This window comes from Curcuma longa, chromosome 8 (genome assembly GCF_044706935.1).
Source record: "Curcuma longa cultivar G26 ecotype Majalengka, Jawa Barat chromosome 8, ITB_CL_G26_1.1, whole genome shotgun sequence".
Classification (NCBI taxonomy): domain Eukaryota; kingdom Viridiplantae; phylum Streptophyta; class Magnoliopsida; order Zingiberales; family Zingiberaceae; genus Curcuma; species Curcuma longa.
Window position 1 is genome coordinate 8,587,141 of NC_133868.1, and position 21,251 is coordinate 8,608,391.

A 21,251-nucleotide genomic window follows, 5' to 3' on the forward strand; every position below is an offset into this window, starting at 1 on the left:
TTTCAGAAACTTATTTTTTAAGTGATCTATCCAACAACAGGCCCTATTTTAATTATTTTATAAAATTACATTGACCCAAAAATAGTGTTATTGTTTTGTGGCCATAAGAGCTGGTCTACAAGGAGGAAAGTGAAAAGAATAATACTAATTTAGGGCATTCCACATTTAACGAACTTATGTCCCTTTTGTAGCAGTAAGTCGATAAAGTGACTTTAATCAATTTTAAATAAATAATTTTTATAAAACTGATAAAAGAGTATTTTTGATATACTAATATTTTAAAATAATTTTGATAAATTTAGAATGATTTATAATTATTGATTGAGGCACGATGCAGTGGTTGTGGTTACTAGTTCGATAAATTGGGCTTTCTAAAAAGGCGATAAAGTATTAATCCAATGTGATATTTGACATGACACTATTTAATAACGCAACAAAACGATGGGCAAAGCTTCAATAACATTGCCACATTCATAATTGGTACAACTTGATCCATCTGACAAAGACAAAAACCAGACCAGAAAAAGCTTTACAATGAATGATGATATATATCATCATCCCAGGGGAAAATATTATATCCAACCTCAAGTAACAGAGATGAGAATGAATTCGACGAAGTTGAGATAATGTCCTCTTCTATTATAATCAATTGTAGTTTTTTAATTTACCTTCTCATAAATGACCGTGAGATTGACTGTATAGAACCATTAGGATGGTAGATTTTATCTTTTGCAAAGGAAGAGAATGGATTCTTGATATGTTTAGTTCAGATAATTTTAATTATTTATAATTTATCTAATAGAGCAAAATGAAAAAAATACTACAAATTCAGTTAATTCAAACAAATAATTTATATCAACTTTTTTTTAAGCAATGCATTATTTTTCTCCACTGTGCCCCAAATATGGTGGATAGTCACTGTACCGTGGACATATTTAATAAACAAATTATTTATCTTAATTTAAAAATTTTTCGTTATTCAATTTTCCCCTATTAACAAACGGTGAGGACTCTCTCTCTCCTTCTTTGTTTTCTTATAAATATAAATTAGTAAAGCATATACCGATAATTGAATGTAAAAAAAAATACATATATTGATATTCAATTGAATTTTGATATTAGTTAATAGATACCAAAATAATAATAATAATAAATATTATTTTAATAAGGGACTGCAGATTAGTATTTATAACATTATATATTAACATAAATCTAACATTATTTTAAATAAATTATCCTCTGCCACAAAATTGAATTGCGTATTTAATAACATTGATTAACTTAATATTATAGTTTATCTTGATATTTAATAGTTTTTCATCAAAAATATTAATTGATATGATTTTTAAATTCACATAATGGGTCTTAAACAACCTCCTATAAGATACATCTAACGGAGGAAGCCCATTAGGAGCCATAAAGTCATCAGACCAGTAGCGGCCCATTAAACCCTACCTCTCTCTCTCTCTCTCTCTTCATCTCGTTTCTGTCGCAATGCCTCGGCTCTCGACGACGCCAACCAGACTCGCTGCGTCTGCCGCCGCCGCCGCTTGCTTCCTTTGCGGCAAGAAACGGTGGGAACCCGGGGGGATTGTCGGTCTATAGAAAACTGAAGCCATACGCCAGAGGCCGGTTCCCTTTCTCGATCGTCTACTCTTCCTACTATCAGATACGACGGGGACTCAACCCTAGAAGGCAAGGGCTTCAGAAGGAGATCGTCCCTCCTCCGCCTCATCGTTTTTTTTCGGAAAAGTGTCTCCACCGTCATGACACCCTCCGCTTCCTTGGACTTGATTTGCACCTAGGAAGGCTTCCTTCTGCCTTCGAGATATCACTTCAACTTGGAGCTTCGGAATCGAATTCACCAAGGAAGGTATGCTTTTAATCTGCTTAAATAAGAGTAATTTTGCTTGTTCTTTCGCTCCAGATGAAACTATCGTAGAATATGAGTGTCAGGAACATTTTGAGACCATGATCAAACACATTCGTGCTATAATATACTGCATTTTGGCAACTAATTAAGTATATTGTTTTATTTTAGCTGATTTTGCTTTTTTTTTTGCACCAAGAAAATCTGTGTAAAGTGTTTAACCTGAGTAAACAGTTCATTAGTTTTCAGAATTTCCATTCTTGCTATCTTGTATATCTGTAAACATTATTCTCCTATGCTGCTATATTTTTAAGATGCAAATAATGGGATTTTCCCCCCAATAATGACAGGTTGTATCAGTTTTTAAGAATTTGCCAACGAGGGTTCGAATCATCCTAATGTATTCATAAATATGAAGTTTGAACTTTGAAGAATGCATTAGGAGTATGCCATGAGATGAATGACTTATAAGATATTGATGTAGAGATCATTTCAACTTCATAATTTCATTCAGGAGCTTTATTCCTCTTTATATATCATTTAATATTTCACCGTGTGATTATACATGCTATACAATTTTTGTGTTATTTTGCATTTTCTCTTGAGAATCTGCATATGATTGTTGTATCATGCGTGCTTCTCAATTTAAATATGATATTCTAAGCAAGGAATCAATTGATGGGCATTCAATCATTGCCACTACTAAATTGCATACATCATGTTTTGCTGCTCAAGTGTCATACTAAGGTTAGCAGCTTTTGTGCTGCTTCTCTTTCTCATCTTTGTTTGTCGACTTAACTGTTTGGCATGTCTTTTATCTTTGTGGTTCTATTTTGTTTTATTTGTTTCTCTACTCTGATGTTATATTGTTACAAAACATAACTGTGATATCTTTGTGACAATCCGCAGAAAATTTACAAGTACAGATTAATCTTTAGATCAATCAAGCTGGCATATGCATTGGCAGGTCTGACCAACTTGGGAAATGAAAAACTTTCGATTTCATTATAAGCATCCTGATGGTATCCGACATAAATTAGCAAGCATTACCAACATCAAGGGAGACATTTTATTCCTTTGTTAGCTGTCAGGATGAAGTTAAAAAGAAGATTATAGTTGTCTTGCATGAAAAACACAAACAGATTGTTTGATGTCCTATGTCTGAATAACCACCTGCTCCATCAACTACATTTGGCATTCATGGATCCATTTGGGAAGAAATTGAGAAGACGATGTCTTTCAAGAATCCCATTCTGTTTAATCTGTCTGTTTACTCCTATTATGTGCTTGGTTTACTTAATTCAGGCAAACCTTCCTGAGGTTTCACATGGCAACCATATCATGGAATCACGCAAGGCCTTAGTATTCCCTACTACTGTAGAAGGACTTGGAGAACTTGGTGACATGATGGTCACAATGTTGCCTGATGATCTCGCATTTACAGTATTTGCACCATCAGAAGAGGCCTTCAGACGTTCATTGAAGTTGAAACCCCATGACAGCTTGAGCAAGGATAAATATAACAATACATATGCGATAATCTCTCGTGTGATGGGATTTTCGACAGTGCCACAGCATATACCTTCTGAAACAATCCCCCCACACACAGAGAGAGCATTTGATTCTATATCTGGATTGAAATTATATGCTTGGAAAGATTTTGATGGGACTCTGGTTGTAAATGGCATTAGGTCAGTAAGTGTCGATATGAGAAAATCTGAGATCATCGTGCACATAATGAATGGCGTTCTTATGGATGCTGCTTTTGAGCAGTCGTTTGCGCCTGGTGAGGAAGACCAAGAAGATTTATTTCAAGATGTTATTGTTTAGCAATCACTTACCTTTCTATTACACTCCATACACTTGGAAAAAACAATTGTATTTGGAATACCCCTTGCTTTAAAAAGCTTAATGCCTATGGTTTCTGATATAGAAAGGCATATTTTCTTTTCCTTGTATCGATTATGATTTTGTGAACGAACTTACTTGAAATTTTAATTATGATATTTCACAAATCTGATGTTTAATTTATATTGACTGTCCATTCGAACTTTCGCAAAGATGTTTATAAGTTGAGGAAGTTGGATTCTGAGAGAACCTCAAGGCCTTCTGGTTTGTTTCGTGACAGAACATCAAGCCAATGGTAAATTTATTATATCTTAGAATGAATTGTCAAAAGAAAACTCAATTCTTAATGATTTAGAGATTGTAGGAACAAATACAAGCAATCTATTTTCTGAGATTTAACTTGCTGATGAGAGTTAAAGAACAACCTTTCAGATAATTACCATCCTCAAACAAGGTGCTTAGCTAATTATGATTTTTCCATCTTACTGTTCTTTATCCTCCAAACAAAGTGAAACTTATTAAATTCATCACGTTTACTTGCTTATCTATGTTCAGAATTCGCTGAGCAATTATTACACTTGAATATCTTCTTCAATCGGCAATTTTAGAAAACAAGAATGATAATAATACAGCAAAACTTTTTATTTTGTTGATCTAATTACGCAAATTCATGCAAGATACACATATCTTAATAGTCGTTTATATCGTTATATTATTTCCTATTATCATTGCACTGGCTTATTTAATTTCGTTGTCCTAATCCAAAAGCAATTTTGTGTTGATTTAAAAAAAAAGATTTGAAATTTAAAATTATGATCTCTTATTCAGGAAGGAAATAGTTGACATATATATACGATTAGAAGAAATATTACAATTTGAAATAATGAAAGGAAACATGTTGGTGTTCCATTAATTGACAAATTGACGGGATTCGTTATGATTCTTTTCCAAATTCAACAATAATTGCAACTCGAAATGGAAATCGCTAGTAATTTTTTATAAATTGACGGAGGGCGATTAATATAGATAAGTAGTTGATTAAAAGATCACCATGGCGAGGAAGAAGGTGAAGCTCGCGTGGATCACCAACGACGCCACGAGACGCGCCACCTTCAAGAAGCGGAAGAAGGGCCTGGTGAAGAAGGTGAGCGAGCTCGCCACGCTCTGCGGCGTCGAGGCGTGCCTGGTCGTCTACGGGCCTCAGGATGCGGTGGAGGCGGAGGCGGAGGTGTGGCCGTCGCCGGCCGAGGCGGCCCGCGTGGCCACGCGCTTCAGGAGCATGCCGGAGATGGACCAGTGGCGCAAGATGACCAACCAGGAGGGCTTCCTCCGGCAGCGCGCAGCCAAGCTGCAGGACCAGCTCCGCCGCCAGGAGCGCGAGAACAGGGAACTCGAAGTGAACCTCCTCGCCCACGAGATTATGGCCGGCGGGTGGAGCCTGGGCGACGCCGGCATCAAGGACGCGGATGAACTGGCGAAGATGATGGACATGAAGCTGAAGCTGGTGCAGAACAGGCTGGGTAAGGAGACGGTGAGGATGCTGCCGGCGCCGGCGGCCGAGCAAGCGCAGTTGGAGATTCTGCCGAGGCAAAACTGGTTCGCAGAGGAAGAGATCAAACCGTTGACTTGGGCCGGGAGCAGCATGAATCCATGGCTAGTTGGGGAAGACGTGATGCCATTGTCCTGCGTGGAGACGAACAAGCAGCCATGGCTAGAACTGGAAGCAGAAGGGATCATGCCATTGTCGTACGTTGAGCCCAACTTGAATCAATGGATGATGGATCCTAATGGGTTTTTCTTGAACTGAAGATGACTCGCTTTGATAAATTATTCTACTCTAATTTTGCAGAAAGAACTTGAAATCTATCTTAAAATTTTCTTTAATCTTCTCTAAATTTGAATGCTAAGCTTTTGTTGGTTTAACCTTTTCTTTTCCCCTCTTTTATGTTCTTAAATTACTGTCGACGTAATAGATTAGTTTGTTTCCACGATGATTGTTTTTGGCATTTAGCTTTTACTTTTAATTTTTTTAAAAATTGGGTATAGTTCTTGTAGTTGTAGGTGGATATGAATTGAATCATGATTATTTTGGAATGCATCTTTCATTTTATCACCCGAATGTAAGAGGGTTTTTTTGAACTCGATTATTTGTATGAGAATTTCAGATTCAGAGGTGGGTCTGATAAAATCTTACTCATATCCCAATCGAATATCAAATTAAATAATATATATACATAAGGATGATTTTTAAAAATCAATATCATATTTCAAAATCAAGCATAAGAAGGTGTTGATTTTTGAAATTCAATGCTATTGTAGGTTAGCATTCAAAATTGATTATCGAATGAGAGTCCACGATTAGTTTTACTCCTTTAATGAATTATATATACGAAGATGATTATATCATTAATAATATGTTATAGATTATTTAATGAATTTAATGAATAAAAATGCTTGTAGTCATATAATTTTTTTTAAAAAAAATCTCTGAGATTTGTCCAACACAATGGGTGAGATTAATGAGCTAATTGATAAGCTTAAACTTATTTGGGTCGCGCACACTCAATTTTGATGTGTCTTATAAATTATTTAATTTTAATCAAATATTTGTGCATACTCGAATTATTATTCATGTGTTCACGTCCATAAACTATGCTTTGTGTATAAGCATATATGACGTCATTGGATTAAGCCAAACTAATCCATGATCTCACAAGTTCGTCTATCAATTGAATAGTTTTTAATATTAATTTCTTATTCATTAAAAAAAATTAATTTACGATAATCTATGTTACTACCAATCATATTATACTCTTGGCAATGAAATTATGGTCCAGCGATCATTCATGGTCGTCGATTTGAGCGGTAATCGATCGGATCGAGGGCGGTGGAAAAAATAGTATTTAAAAAATTTTAAAAATAAAATACATAATTTGAATATCTAAAATAGAATGCATAATTTTAATATATGCAATTTTAGAATACCTGATTCAGTAAATTGTCAAAAAAAAATTAAGTTGGAGGCTTACAAAATTATGGAGGCAATTATGAACCAATAATAAATCTCATAGAATTTTTAGTTTGATTAATATACAAGAGCTATTATAAGAAATTTTTTAAATCAGATCGATCATAATTAATTAATTTAAAAAGTTGAATAATTGAATTATTAAAAAATACTATTTAATATATTTTTTATTTTTACAAATGTCATTAAATTTTTATAAAAGGGGTCAGTGAGATTGAATTCGAGTCGTTGATTAATATCAATGGCTTAAACTCTGATCGGACGGATAGAAGGAGGTTTCACGGAATCGAGTATCCAACTTGTGAGCCCTAGATCGCTTCCTTTTCGAGTTTCGATCGGCGATAACGAGCGGCGGGTAAATGTAATGGCGGACCAGCCGCAGCCGCAGCAGCAGCAGCAGCAGTCTGCTTCGTCGGAGCCTGAGAAAGGTGAGCTCCCGGGGATCCGCTCTAGAGTCTCGTCTAGGTCTCCCATGTCCGTGGAGGCGCTCCCGGTTCAAATGGAGTCTCCCTCCGCCTCGTCGCCGTCTCAGAGGGACGAAATGATGGCTTGCGTGGTGGCTCTGGAGGCGGCGCTACTCCCTTGCCTCCCCGCTCGTGAGCTCCAGGCCGTTGATCGTTCCGTCCACTCTTCTCACCAAAGTCGGTCTCCCCTTCTCTTCTTCCTAATTTGCTAATTTGCCCGTTATTTAGAATGAGCTGTTCTTTGTCTTCTCGGATAAAGATCTAAATCCCCGTCCTTTACTTGCCGTTAGTTGTGTTTGGCATAGTTATTGTGCTCGAAGACAATTTTCTGAGCCATTTCATCTCGTTGCTAGCTTCTGGATATGACAAGTTGGAATTAGAGGTTAATTGCTTTGTTCTACAGATTGAATCCTATTACAACCTTCTCAGTTTGAATTTGTTCATCGATAGTTTGCTGCAATTGTTCCTTATTTTTAAATCAGGTACCTAAATTTGTTAGGGAAAATGTATTTCATGTTTTCTGAACTAAAATTATTTTAAAAAAAACACATTGCACTAGTTCGTTATAACTTTATCAGAATTAAATGATACTTTGGATGTCAACATTTTATAGGTTTGTTCTTATTCTTAGGTTTTGAAGAATATAACTTCCAGTAGGTTTGTTATACTAATTCAGAGAACTGACTTGTTGCACCAAACAGCATTAGAGCTCCAAATGCTTTGGTTAGTATGAAGCAATCCTTCCTTTTGATAGGACTGCATCTGATTCTTTCTCATTCTTAATTGCTGTGATATTCATTGTAGTATCTTTCTGATTGCCTTCTTTACCCACATCATTGCTTATTATTTCTGCCTGAGTCTGGACATGCAATGGCTTTTTCCTAGATTTTGCTATTTTACAATGAGCAATGACGGTGATTGTGGTTATTATCTGAGGCAGTACATAGCAAGAATGTATATCGAACTGTGCCTTATTTTTTGTTCCTTTGGGTGCTGAGGAAACTACAGACTGTTGTTGTTATCTTACGAAAAATAGTTACCAAACTCAGTGCACATTTCATGGCTTCTGAATACATGTATAAATGACCTAACAATCATCAATTGCATTGTGAATCTCTGATCGTGACACATTAGTAACCATTGATTGATCATTTCTAGTTGATGTTGAGCGACATGCAAGAGAATTCATGGAGGCGGCTAAAAAGCTCCAGTTGTACTTTATTAGCCTCCAGCGTGAAGATCAACCTACAAGGGAGAAAATGCTTCGCAAGGTAAATCTTTAGCCTTGTGAATGTTATCACATGTTAGTAATTCTATTTTGGGGAGAAAATGATTCGCAAGGTAAATCTTTAGCCTCGTGAATGGTATCACATGTTAGTAATGCTATTTTCCAGAATGGAGCTGTCTGTTTTGCATTCATTGAATCATTGTTGCAGGAGATTTCGGCAATGGAGGAAGAGTTGAAATCTAAGTCTGAGTTGATCAAGAAGCAGGAGAAATTGGTCGAGGAGTGGAGAAAAGAATTGAAAGAACAACTTCAAAGGCATATAACGGAGTTAGAGAGGGTCTAGAATGGTTTAAATTAAGAATTGTAGTTAACCATGTCATCTAAGAAATGCTATTGTTTGGGTGATTTGGTTTGTTTCTTATGGATATTGGATTGTTTGGACTGAACATTGTGATTCTGTTAAGTTTTTTATTCTGCTTGCTTAATGGAATTAGAAATATGTTTTTGCATACACTTCCTTCACAAGAATTCATGTGGATAATGTGAAATAGTTATGGCAACACAGTATTAATTTAAGGCAACAAATGCTGTATTTTGTTACTCTCATCTGTGAGGATGAAGAAGCATTTTTCTGAAGATACAAAACACTTGAGATACACATACGTAATTAAACTCAAAAAATAAAAGTCAATAATAAATAACAGAGAAACATAAATTATCAACTTGCATTAAACATATGATCGTCTGACTTTGCTTGACCGTTAATTTAGCATAGACACATGACACAAGAAAAGAAGACAGTTTGACTTTTGTGATCTCGCGATCGCAGCCATAGGACGTCGTGATGCATCAATATGATAAATCTTATATCGAGAAATATTATTTATTATATTTTTTGATCTGCTCGATTGACTAAGATATGATTAGGATGATCAATATTGGGACAAGTGTTGCAGTGAATTTGGACTTTAGAGTGAACCCTCGAAACTTTAAAGGTTAAAAAATATTCGTTTAGTATTTTATTTTAGAAAGATTGTGGTAAATGTTTTTTAAAATTCCTTATTGATGGAAACAAATATGAATCGAGGAATTTAACGATGCATTTTTTTTCCATTTAAATAAGAATTATTTTACATTGCCTGAGTTCTGTGACATTAACATGGCGACGGCTAATTGGCTTCGGTTTTCCGGTTCAATTTAATTTCTCGGTTCATCCTCGAACCAGCCGATACGTCGAATCAGCTCGTAGTAACCTTACTCGCGACTCGTGTCTCATCCCTCCTTGCGTCAGGCTGCGTGTTCGCATTCGCGTGGATGACGCGGTACGGCTTGGAGTGCCACGACGAGCACCACGAATCGAGAAGCAACTTTGCATGATTATGTAGGGGCGGATGGACCCGAACACTAGAGAGAAGATTATGTAGTGATTTAACGAAAAGCTAACCATGATTAATTTCCTAATCCCATCATCATAATGACGATTATAATGTCTCAATAATAAAAGCAGGGCTGCCGAAGGAATCCGGTAAAGTATCTTTTTCATTAATTTTTTCATCGTAAGATTGCACTCAGAACAACGTCTCATCATATTGTTGAGTTTGACTTGTTTGATAAGGCAGACCTAGTCTATGATTAGATCGATTTAAGAAATTGAGTTATTCTCATGTCAAGACTGTTTAGTTTTCAAAAGAATCAAAGATCAAATTAATGGAAGCTTATATTGTTTTTATGAGTAAAAATAAAACCATTGCGTCGATCCTCCCTCAACATGGAACACGATCTAATAATTGATCCATAGGCCATAGCAGAGTCTCAATTAAGCAACCCTAGATACTCAGATTAATTATTATAGTTATTTAATTATTAACGGTGCATCACTGCATGGCCTGCACACTGCTGCACACACCAGATTTTAAATGGGCGACGGTGTTTGGATCTGAGCCTTCCTCCAGTTAATGTCCTGCCACAACTACTTGTAGCAGAAGAGGAGAGGAAGAGGGAGAAGAAGAAGAAGATGCAGCAGAAGCAGGCAGAGGAGGCAATAGTGTCGCGCAGCAACAGCACCTTGAAGGAGGAGCTGGAGCAGGACATCGACGTCGGGGAAGGAGAAGAAGAGGCCTCCGGTGCGCATGGATTCAGCATGAAGAGCTTCCTCTGGCACGGCGGCTCCGCCTGGGACGCCTGGTTCAGCTGCGCCTCCAATCAAGTACCTCTCTTTGGTAGCTTATCTCTGTTTTGCTCGGAAACGGTCGATCATGTCCAAAGATTGCTCCTTTTGCATCGAACGCAGGTGGCGCAGGTGCTGCTGACGCTGCCGTACTCGTTCTCGCAGCTGGGGATGGCGTCGGGTGTGATCTTGCAGCTCTTCTATGGCTTCATGGGAAGCTGGACAGCCTACCTCATCAGCGTCCTCTACATCGAGTTCCGCTCCAGGAAGGAGAAGGAGAACGTTAGCTTTAAGAATCACGTCATCCAGGCACCTGTCACATCCTCTGATTTCCCCTGTTTTGAGATTCAAGAAAAAACAGATCTTTAGTTCTTGCTCTGTTTCTCTCGGTTTTGAGATTGAAAAAGAAAAAACAAAACAACAGATCTTTAACTCTCGTTCATTCTCCCCAACAGTGGTTCGAGGTGTTGGATGGGCTGCTAGGGCCGTACTGGAAGGCCGTTGGACTCGCCTTCAACTGCACCTTCCTCCTCTTCGGCTCCGTCATCCAACTCATTGCTTGTGCCAGGTATTTCATCTTCTTCCTCTCCTCTTCTCTCCTGATCTCTTTATTCTTCAGAGAATAGCAATATCTGTAAAAAAAAAAAAAGTGATTAAATTGGTGTTTTGGGGAGGATGCAGTAACATTTACTACATCAATGATCGGCTGGATAAGAGGACATGGACCTACATATTTGGAGCCTGCTGCGCCACCACCGTCTTCATCCCTTCCTTCCACAACTACAGGATCTGGTCCTTCCTCGGCCTCGGCATGACCACCTACACCGCCTGGTACCTCGCCATCGCCGCCCTCGTCCACGGACAGGTAATTAACCAATTCATTAGCCAATTTAATTAGCTTGTTGATCCTATTAATTGTTGTTGACGAACTGGGGTTTGGATAATGCAGGCGGACGGCGTGACGCACTCCGGTCCAACCAAACTGATGCTTTACTTCACCGGCGCCACCAACATCCTCTACACCTTCGGCGGCCACGCCGTCACCGTGTGAGTGTCCTTATGTTGTCAAAGCAAGCAGCCGCTTAAGTGATCGCCTTCCTTAGTCAATTCCCATTTGAGCCCGAGCTAGAGGCTTCCAAACTCGGCTTTAGAGGTGCCGTCCCTTCCACCGGCAGCTTTTGCAGGGTAGTGGTGGGAGAGGAAGGCCTGGATTTGGAAATCATTCCCCATTCTTTGTTGTCGCCACTTCTTCACTTTTTACTGCTGCCCCCACATGATGCGGAGTAGCTTCTCGTTGCCATTTGACATTGTTAAAGCGATCGCAAGCTGGATATTTGTCCAAAAAAGAGCCTTTTGTTTAAAAAAAAAAACAAGAAGATGATCATGGAAGAATCATTTAGTGGCGACGCAAAGTCTCAAGGCTGAAGTGGTAGCAATGATGAAGGCATAAAACGAGCCTTTGTTGTTTTGCTAGATGTAAAAGAACATGATGGGGACCAAGATTATCTAGATTTGATCTAATCTTCTTAGGATTAATGGCTGCAACTGTCTTGAATTGATTTTATTATTTTGAATTTGAAAAGATTTTCTTTGTTGTGGCAGGGAGATCATGCACGCCATGTGGAAACCACAAAAGTTCAAGTACATTTACTTGCTGGCGACGCTGTACGTGTTCACGCTGACGCTGCCGTCGGCGGCGGCCGTGTACTGGGCGTTCGGTGACGAGCTGCTGAACCACTCCAACGCGTTCTCGCTGCTCCCCAAGTCGGGGTGGCGCGACGCGGCGGTGATCCTGATGCTGATCCACCAGTTCATCACCTTCGGCTTCGCGTGCACGCCGCTGTACTTCGTGTGGGAGAAGGTGATCGGGATGCACGACACCAACAGCATCTGCGTCCGCGCCGTCGCCCGCCTCCCCGTCGTCGTCCCCATCTGGTTCCTCGCCATCATCTTCCCCTTCTTCGGCCCCATCAACTCAGCTGTCGGCGCCCTCCTCGTCAGCTTCACGGTCTACGTCATCCCCGCCATGGCCCACATCCTCACCTACCGCACCTCCGCCGCGCGCCAGGTTCGTATATATCCACCATCACCGTTCTGTTTCTGCTCGGCATTTCGCCGAACATTTGGTGAACTGTCCTACTTGTTTGCAGAATGCGGCGGAGAAACCTCCCTTCTTCCTCCCGAGCTGGACGGCGATGTTCGTCGTCAACGCCTTCATCGTGGGGTGGGTTCTGGTCGTCGGATTCGGGCTCGGCGGGTGGGCGAGCGTGACCAACTTCGTGAAGCAAGTGGACACCTTCGGCCTCTTCGCCAAGTGCTACCAGTGCCCCAAACCGCAACCACCGCCTGCTGCCGGACCGCAACAGCCGCTTCACTGATCATGTTTCATTATGACGTATTGGCTTCTGCTGCTGCTTCTTCTGCTTTTGCTTCTTGTTTGCCGCCTGTAAAATAGGAACAGGGGAAGAAGGGCTGTGTGGGTTCGGCCTTCAAGCTTTAATTGTCCAAATTAATGTACTACCAAATTGTGTCCCGGTGTCGCTGCTCGAATTGGTTAGCCGTAGGGCAAACCTTTGCTGTGTGACCAAGCAAGGCCTGCTGTGCATGTGAGGTAGTTGCATGGGTCAGTCATTATGACTAGCACATGGCGTGCGTCTTTTATAATTAAATGGAAGTCATTTTTTTAAACAAAAAATAATAATAATCGTATGCTCGCGTTCTTTGAAGCTCACATGGTTTGGCACGTTGCTGTCGAGCCAATTCATCAGCTGCACTGCTAACTCACATGTTTTGCTAGGGATTCAAAACACTTTATCATAATCTGTGAAAAATACTGTCAAATTATGGCGCTAAAATCATGGTCGGTTCGACTCGAGATCTTGTCGGAACTAGAAGAATAAGTGGGAATTAACCAGTTGAATATACAGTTGCTATATGATCATTTCCATTAGTCAATAACGTTGTTGCTCGTAGAGGGAGGCTGGCATGTGAAACTATATTAACAAATTAATCACCAACGTAAAAAAATAGAATAAATAAATACATGCATACATTTTGAATAGAGAATTCCAGTAAAGTCTGTAAAAGTTCCACCGAAAGTGTGTCTTCTATTGTCGTAAAAAGGAAAAGAGTATCATGCAAGTTCTGCGACGGTTGCATGATCAGACAAGTCTCAGTAATAAACACAATCGATGTTCCCCTATTGCTTCCTGGCTCTTCATAGGCGCTAAGTAGAATGGAGCTTCGTGATTAGTATGATCAGCCTTCATGCATGTAAAACTAAAATAGGAAATTTGATGACAGTTGATGTGGTAGAAATTTTACCGTGTTGACACGGCGATAGAAATCCATCTTGCACCAAAAGAGTAATGACAGTTGAAATTTTCTCCTCGTCACATAATCTTCTCCTCACGATGTGATTGACTTTGCGAAGAATAAAATGTATCAAAGGGCTTGTTGATAGTAATTTGACCTGATATCTTCGATGTTTAAGTCATATGTGAAACTAATTGAGAGAGTCCTTGAGAGAGTAGATGATGAAATGATACCTCCCTTATATAAGGGAAGGGAGAGAAAGAGAGCACCTCATAGAGAGATGTGTGAAAGACACACACCTTCTTAAAGGGCTCTTTTAATCATGTCTTTTCTCATGCTAAAAGATCATCAAGCCAGGAGGTTGGACTGCTTCTCAAGTTGACAAGCCGAGAGATCAGACTATTCAATAGTCGACAAATCAAGAGATCAAGCTTTTTGGCAGGTCAGCAAGTCGGACCACCTCAGATGGCAGGTCAGATCAACTCAGAATGACTCGGCAATTTGACGTGGAGCCACGTAAGTGCATCATGTTGACTTAAAGCCAATTATATACCGACAGTATTAACAATTAAAAGGGATAGTATAGTACACAAAACTCAAATCAATACAGAATCTCAAAAATTAATTTATTATATGTAATCTTATCTGCATTGCAATAGATGTTTTCCGTAAGAAAAAAATTTGATAATATTTGTTGAGAAATGAGAAACATCTTTTAACTTCTCTGCAATTTGATCAATCTCCATCAAGTGTGCTTAACCAATCCAGTATTTCTAAGAGATGGTTAGCTCTTGGTGATCGATTAATCTTATCTGTTCTCGTAGATGATTAATCTTGATCAAGTGCTTAACTAAGCCAGTATTTATAACAACAATTAGTTGCTGGGTGAGAACCTATCGTTTAAGTCTATCTATTCTCCTTTTTTTCGATTTCGTTCCAATTCAATGTAATTAAGTAGATGATTGACTCATGCTTATGTCCATTTTGCACTAGCTCTTCTTAGTAGTTAACGAGTCTGGAGAAGCATTCAAATTTTCTTATTTACCAATTAACTTTTATAATTTCGTAGGAATGTTTTAAAGTTTTTTTTTAATATAATTTAGTAAAGCATATGAATGACAAAAAAAGACACCTGAAACTAACTTTGAAAGTTAAACCGGACCTTTTAAACCGACTCTATATCCTAATTTAGAGTTTAAACTGCCAGATCCAACGGTTGAATTGTATTGATTGCGCCTTCGCGGCTTGAATTTGGGAAGACCGGGTCGAAAAGTCCTCCCGACCGAACCGAGAAGGCCGGTTCAGCCAGCTCCTAAAGTTGCAATCTACCCGCTGGTCCTCTCAGCCACCTTCCTCTCCAATAATGAGATCCCACAACCCACGGCGTCTCCTCTTCAGCCCCGATCGCTCGAACAACTGAGAGGCCGTAGCTTAATCCCATGGCCGTCAGCCTGTGGCGATCTGTGTTCGGATCCACCGCCTTGGCCGCGCCGGAGGAGGACGGCGGCGTCGCGTTCTGGTCCAACCCTGAGCGCAACGGGTGGCTGACCAAGCAGGGCGAGTACATCAAGACGTGGCGCCGCCGCTGGTTCGTCCTCAAGCAGGGAAAGCTCTTCTGGTTCAAGGATTCCCAGGTCACCCGCGCCTCCGTGCCCCGCGGAGTCATTCCCGTCGGCGCCTGCCTCACCGTCAAGGGCGCCGAGGATGTCATCAACCGCGCTTTCGCCTTCGAGCTCTCCACCCGATCCGAGACCATGTACTTCATCGCCGACTCCGAGAAGGAGAAGGAGGAGTGGATCAACTCCATCGGCCGATCCATCGTCCAGCACTCACGGTCGTTGGCCGATGCCGAGGTCGTGGACTACGACAGCGCCAGGCGTGCTGCCACAACCTCGTCCTCGACTGATGCGAAGCCCTCGAACACCGATCAAGAATAGCCGATCCATGATGTACAAATACGCCTCTCTCAAAATCTAGGGTTTGTAATTTCTCACTATGTTTTCAATAATCTTAACGATGTGATTTCTTCTTGGTGATTGGAGATATCAGTGTGATCTCCATGTTTCGTATGCTACTAATTGTGTCTTTTCTTTCCTCCATGCTAAATTTCCTTTCATTTTTGCCAATAATCTCACACGTCATATTCTTGATGCCCTTTTCTTGCTATTATTCCCTGTCACATCTGAAATTTCTGCCTCATAAGCACCATTCTCTTTTATTGCTATTATTCCCTGTCACCATTCTCATAAGCACCATTCTCGATTGCTCAAGAAAATTACTCAGCATCAAAAGATTACCTGTTCTTGAAGAATCAATCGATCATATAGGATAGCCTTGTCCCCTTTTCCAAAAACCTTAGCATGCTTAGCTTGCGCCTTACTAGTTCTTTTTTTTAGATTGTCTAACTTGTTCGAGAGCCATGCACTGAGAATGGCTCAGAAAGAAACCATCTACCAAGGTCAGTCAGAATCCATGGAAATAGCAAGGAGAAGAAAGCAAAATAAATAAATGATCATCATTAAATTGTGTCTTCATCATTTGGGATCATTTGTGGTTGGCTGTTAGTAAGCTTAAGTAATTTATTTATTTATTTATTATTGCATTGGATTAATATTTTCTTTAGTCTGTTCATCCTCTTGCACTACTCTAATACAACCAACTTTTGTTCTTTTTACTATCCCAGAGTTATGTTGATAATTTGCCATCCCAAGGGCAACATTATGTTGATAATTTGCCATCCCAAAGTTGCTGTGATGCGTGTCCTAGAGTGAATGTTGACGACTTGTGCATCTAATGTGTTTCCAGCCTGCAATGCATAATATTGCATATTATTTGTAGCATCGAACTAATTGAAAATTCTCAGTTATGCATATCGCATGCAACTTCTCCTTTAAGCTTATTTATTTATATTGACAAAATAATTCAAGTTGTGAACGCACATGACGTTCGTTTGCACGAGATTGAACAGGAACTTGAAATTTATTACTCTTTATCTTTTGTGGGGTTTGATTCTGAATCAGATAAACAGGTTTTAAATTTGTACGAGATTTTGCTAAGAGCGCCTTATCATAACTCGTCTTTGTAATTTTTTATTTTTATTTTACCAAAAAGCATTTCAGATGTAATTTTCATCATAATATTCTATAATTTCTCTCGGAAAAAAAAAAAGTCAGAAACTGATTTGTTAGTTAATTTAATCTATTGATTTAATTTTGAAATATTCTAAATTGAACATTTTAAATTATACCTTGTCAGAAAATATACCTTGTAGAAGTGTATTCTGATAAAGATCAATTTGTGTTTCATTGTTTACTTCAAAACTCTACAACTTCGTTCGCATCACAAACTAACTGAAAGTAATTGCGATTTATATGCATTTAGAAAGTATAGATATACAGAAGAAGAAGAAAAAACAAATAAGAAAACAATAAAAAAAGCTAAAATATTCTTCATCGTTAAATCGGGTCGGGTTTATTGGACCAGTCGGATCTTCCGGTTCGCTGCCGATCGAACTGGTACCGTCGTTGGCTTAATTACCGTAGGCCGCCGTCCGTCGTCCTCCGATTGCAACTGGTAAAGCCTTGAATCAGTCACCTTCATCTCAGCCCACAGTTTCTGCCTGCCTGCCTCAACCAAATCCCATTCGCCTGCCGCAATCACCTTTTCCACCCTCGCCCAATTCTCCATTCTCCTCTGCTGATTAAACTCTTGTCCCCCGATCGGCGAGGTGGAGGAATGGGTGACGGAGCGAGCAGCAGCCGAGGCGGTCGAGGAGGAAAGGAGAGATCGAAAGAAAGAGGAGCAACAGGCGAGACTGTGCTGATCGACGATGGCAGGAGACGGAACTCTTGCGGATGCTGCAGATCCACATCCGATTCCAGCGTCTCCCACGGTATGAACCGGAACCCTCCTTTATCATCCCCTCACCATATTCATGATCTTGAGCGGGCGCCTGTGTTGACTAGCAAACTAAAGATCGCAATTTCGGTTACTTGCGTTCCTCTATGAAACTCTCCTCGTTGCAGTTGCGCGGTTGGAATACTGAGTGCCACGCCTCTATGTGAAAAGACACTTTGATAAGTTGTGTGTTTGTAGATTGCGCTCTCTCAGTAGAAAGAAATTGCGTCAAAGGAGCTGGAGCTGTATAGCATGCTAATTTCGACTTCAGTATTTGCTATTTGTTCCCGCATCAACTTTTTTACTTTCATTTTGTCCTACGCTTGAGGGGGTTCAAAAGTTGCTTTCGCTTTTCCTTGAACAATATGCTTATTTATGCTCTAGCTTTTAGATGACATTGCATATAATTTCTAATGTACTTGTGCAGGTTCATGGGCAAATAGTTTGACGGCGGAGGACTACCAAGGTTAGAACTTTTATCGATTCTATACTGTGATACTAGGAAATGTAAGCATGTGAATGATAAATCAAAAAGTTACTACAATATGTGAATTCAGCCTGAACTAGTAATGATATTTGCTTTGCTTATAAAATTCAAGTCAACAAGTGTTCGAGTTAGAAAAATATTTAATGTAATATAGTGTTCAAATACCCTAGAATGTGCCTATGGCCCTACCATTTTGTTGTGAAGAGGACTACCAAGGTTTTCTATATTAATGTAAAGTTCAATCAATCACAATTAAGAACATTCCTTTCTATATTAATGTGCATCAAAATCACAATGCATCAAAATCACAATAATCAAGCAGTGTGGCTCCCCACTATCTGGGGTCAAATACATTGATCTTATCCCCACCATTGTACTCTATACGAGGCCTACAACATGTACTTCTAAAATTTACTAAACATGAAGATTTGCAAATACAAGAATAAACAACAATATTAACATATTTGTGTAGAATTAAAGGTCGTCGCTCTTCATCATCGGTTGGTTATGAATAACCTAAACAAACGCCATAGATTTCTCATCCAATTTACTGAGGTATATTTGATGTTCAAGATAAAAACATTTACAACGAAAGACCTTAAACTAACAGACATTAGACATTCTTCTATTTTACTACTAATAAGGTGTCTTGTTGAAAATAAACGTAAATAATATCCTATTTAAATATAACAAACTATATTTATGGCTTGTACATGAAAATGCTATAGGAAGATACTCTCAAAGAATAGCCATCTTTTGAACATGGATAAGTATGATTAATTCCTAAATTTTCACATGCTATAAACAATTCTTTTTGAGATTCAGTTAATGTCACTTAATTTTTAAAACCACTCATGTAGATGAATGTTTTACAAATCTTTTTAAAGCACTAAAGGTCTCAGTTTCTTAGTTAGAAAAATAAGTAATGAGTAAATCTAGAAAAATCATCAACACTTGCAAAAGTTTTGAATTTATCTTCTAAACTAGACTTATTAAATTAACCAATATGAATTCTAGAAAAATAAAAGTATTTTTTAAATGGAATGAATATTATTTTAATTTAAAAAAATTGATATGCCTTTTCAAAATAACTAAATAAGGAGTATTATTTTAATTTTACTAAAATTAAAAATGTGTATTTGTTATCATTAAAAGAGTATTATGTTTAAAATATATATATAAAAGGATACTTTATTTTATTTCCATTCTAAAATTACTTTTATTTTGATTAAATTATTTTTAAATAACTACTCTATATATAGTATTTTTATCATAACTATTAACTGAAGTAATTTTTAATCTTATTAAGTTATAATAATTTTGACTATTAGGACAATAGTTTTTTTTATCAATTTTGACTAAGTTAAAATAACTTTAATTAATATTTGAGTATATTTTATCAATATTAAAATAGTTTTGATATGTTTAATAAGTTTAGTCATGATTGTTATAATAATTTAAAATAAGGGTATTTTAAAAATATTTTAGAGATCAGAAAAATAGGTTCCGTAACATTTTTCAAAAAATTTCCTTTTTTTAATTCTTTGTACGGAAACCACGTTATAACATCTTTACCATTTTTTACATTATTAATAATTTAAAATTATATATATATATATATATATATATAGTTTTAATACTCTACACGTCCTATAATGCCCGACTCGTCAGTAACAGAAAATTCAAGACACTCAAAAATGTTTCGAGCGACCGAAGCAGTAACAGTGTAATTTTTTTTACTTACAATTAAACTATTTATGATTTTCTCTTTAGAGTTTAGGGTTGGATTATAGTATTAAATAAAAAAAAATTCAAAGTGAAAAAATTTTAATTGCTTATAGAGTGTATCGGATTTTGTTATCCTACACTTTTTTATCCGACACACCATATGATCAACTAAATTTTTTCATTTTAAAAATTATTTTATACTTAATACTATAACATAATCATTAAATCTTAAATAGTTTAATTAAGTAAAAAAAATAAATAAATAAATTATATTGTTACTGTTTTAAGCGTTTGAAATACTTTCGAGCACACCGACTTTTCTATCATAGATAAGTCGCACAACGCATCATGTGTGCCCCCATAATAATATTTTAAAGAATATAAACGTATGGATCCAAAATTTTAGGAATCGGGAAAATTTAAAAGGGTATTTTTTTATGTTGTTATGATAATTTATTTTAAAATAATATTAAAAAGACATCTCATCTTATTTTTAATTCTAGAAATATTTATATTTTTACAATATATTCTAGTAATTTTGGACAAAATTATTATATGCTCGAAAACACTTTAAATAATTTTAATTAGAACTCTTTTAATATTAATTAAAACTTTTTAAATATTAATTTAAACTACTTCAATTTAATCAAAATTAGTTTAACTTATCAAAATTGATTAAAAACTATTATAAAAGTAAATTTTATTAAAATTAATATAATTAAATTAGTTTTGAACAAAATAAAATGGATACTCTTTTAATATATATTTTTTAAAAAAGGCATCTTGTCGAATGCAATTTTGATTTGGGGTAGAATAACCTAATTAGTTTCCCCTCCCAATGCTTTCTTTCTTTTTTTTCCCGCAAATAATACTTTGTTTTCCATCCAAGTAAACAAGCATTAAAGTTGGAAAATACTCGGTCCAAACTCTAAATAATAATTGAAGAAAATAAAGTAATTATAAACCAAATAATAGAATATTTAAACAAATCAAAATGGACTACGACAGTCAAATTTTTAATGCATACATTATTAAAGTGTTTTTTCCACTAAAAGAGTAGAGAGTTTTTATTGCCCGATTAAAGTTTATAAAAAAATCATGTAAGAAAAAAGAATTCGTTGACAAATAGACAAAATATTGAAATAGAACTTTTTATTGGAATTTCATATTATATAATACATACTTTTTAAAAATAATGTTTGCAATAACTACTCCTCTT

The 21,251-nt window shown here is 37.4% G+C and overlaps 5 protein-coding genes across 5 annotated transcripts; all 5 read left to right on the forward strand.

Moving 5' to 3' along the window:
- The first annotated feature begins 1,504 nt into the window (after positions 1-1,504).
- Positions 1,505-3,800, forward strand: LOC141833782 (uncharacterized). Its single transcript, XM_074721278.1, has 2 exons — positions 1,505-1,873; positions 2,780-3,800. The coding sequence occupies exon 2, from the start codon at positions 2,996-2,998 to the stop codon at positions 3,698-3,700; it is 705 nt and encodes a 234-aa protein (XP_074577379.1). The 5' UTR covers positions 1,505-1,873; positions 2,780-2,995; the 3' UTR covers positions 3,701-3,800.
- A 969-nt stretch (positions 3,801-4,769) lies between these two features.
- Positions 4,770-5,525, forward strand: LOC141833983 (agamous-like MADS-box protein AGL80). Its single transcript, XM_074721457.1, has one exon. The coding sequence runs from the start codon at positions 4,770-4,772 to the stop codon at positions 5,523-5,525; it is 756 nt and encodes a 251-aa protein (XP_074577558.1).
- Positions 5,526-7,070: 1,545 nt separating this feature from the next.
- On the forward strand, positions 7,071-8,923 carry LOC141834098 (mediator of RNA polymerase II transcription subunit 28). Its single transcript, XM_074721547.1, has 3 exons — positions 7,071-7,387; positions 8,369-8,481; positions 8,647-8,923. The coding sequence occupies exons 1-3, from the start codon at positions 7,111-7,113 to the stop codon at positions 8,779-8,781; spliced, it is 525 nt and encodes a 174-aa protein (XP_074577648.1). The 5' UTR covers positions 7,071-7,110; the 3' UTR covers positions 8,782-8,923.
- Positions 8,924-10,349: 1,426 nt separating this feature from the next.
- On the forward strand, positions 10,350-13,274 carry LOC141833165 (auxin transporter-like protein 1). Its single transcript, XM_074720550.1, has 7 exons — positions 10,350-10,644; positions 10,729-10,914; positions 11,061-11,173; positions 11,287-11,470; positions 11,555-11,652; positions 12,208-12,673; positions 12,756-13,274. Exons 1-7 carry the CDS (start codon positions 10,453-10,455, stop codon positions 12,981-12,983), a joined length of 1,467 nt encoding a protein of 488 aa, XP_074576651.1. The 5' UTR covers positions 10,350-10,452; the 3' UTR covers positions 12,984-13,274.
- A 2,009-nt stretch (positions 13,275-15,283) lies between these two features.
- On the forward strand, positions 15,284-16,049 carry LOC141833731 (pleckstrin homology domain-containing protein 1-like). The gene has a single exon (XM_074721226.1). The coding sequence runs from the start codon at positions 15,360-15,362 to the stop codon at positions 15,855-15,857; it is 498 nt and encodes a 165-aa protein (XP_074577327.1). The 5' UTR covers positions 15,284-15,359; the 3' UTR covers positions 15,858-16,049.
- The last annotated feature ends 5,202 nt before the right edge of the window (positions 16,050-21,251 follow it).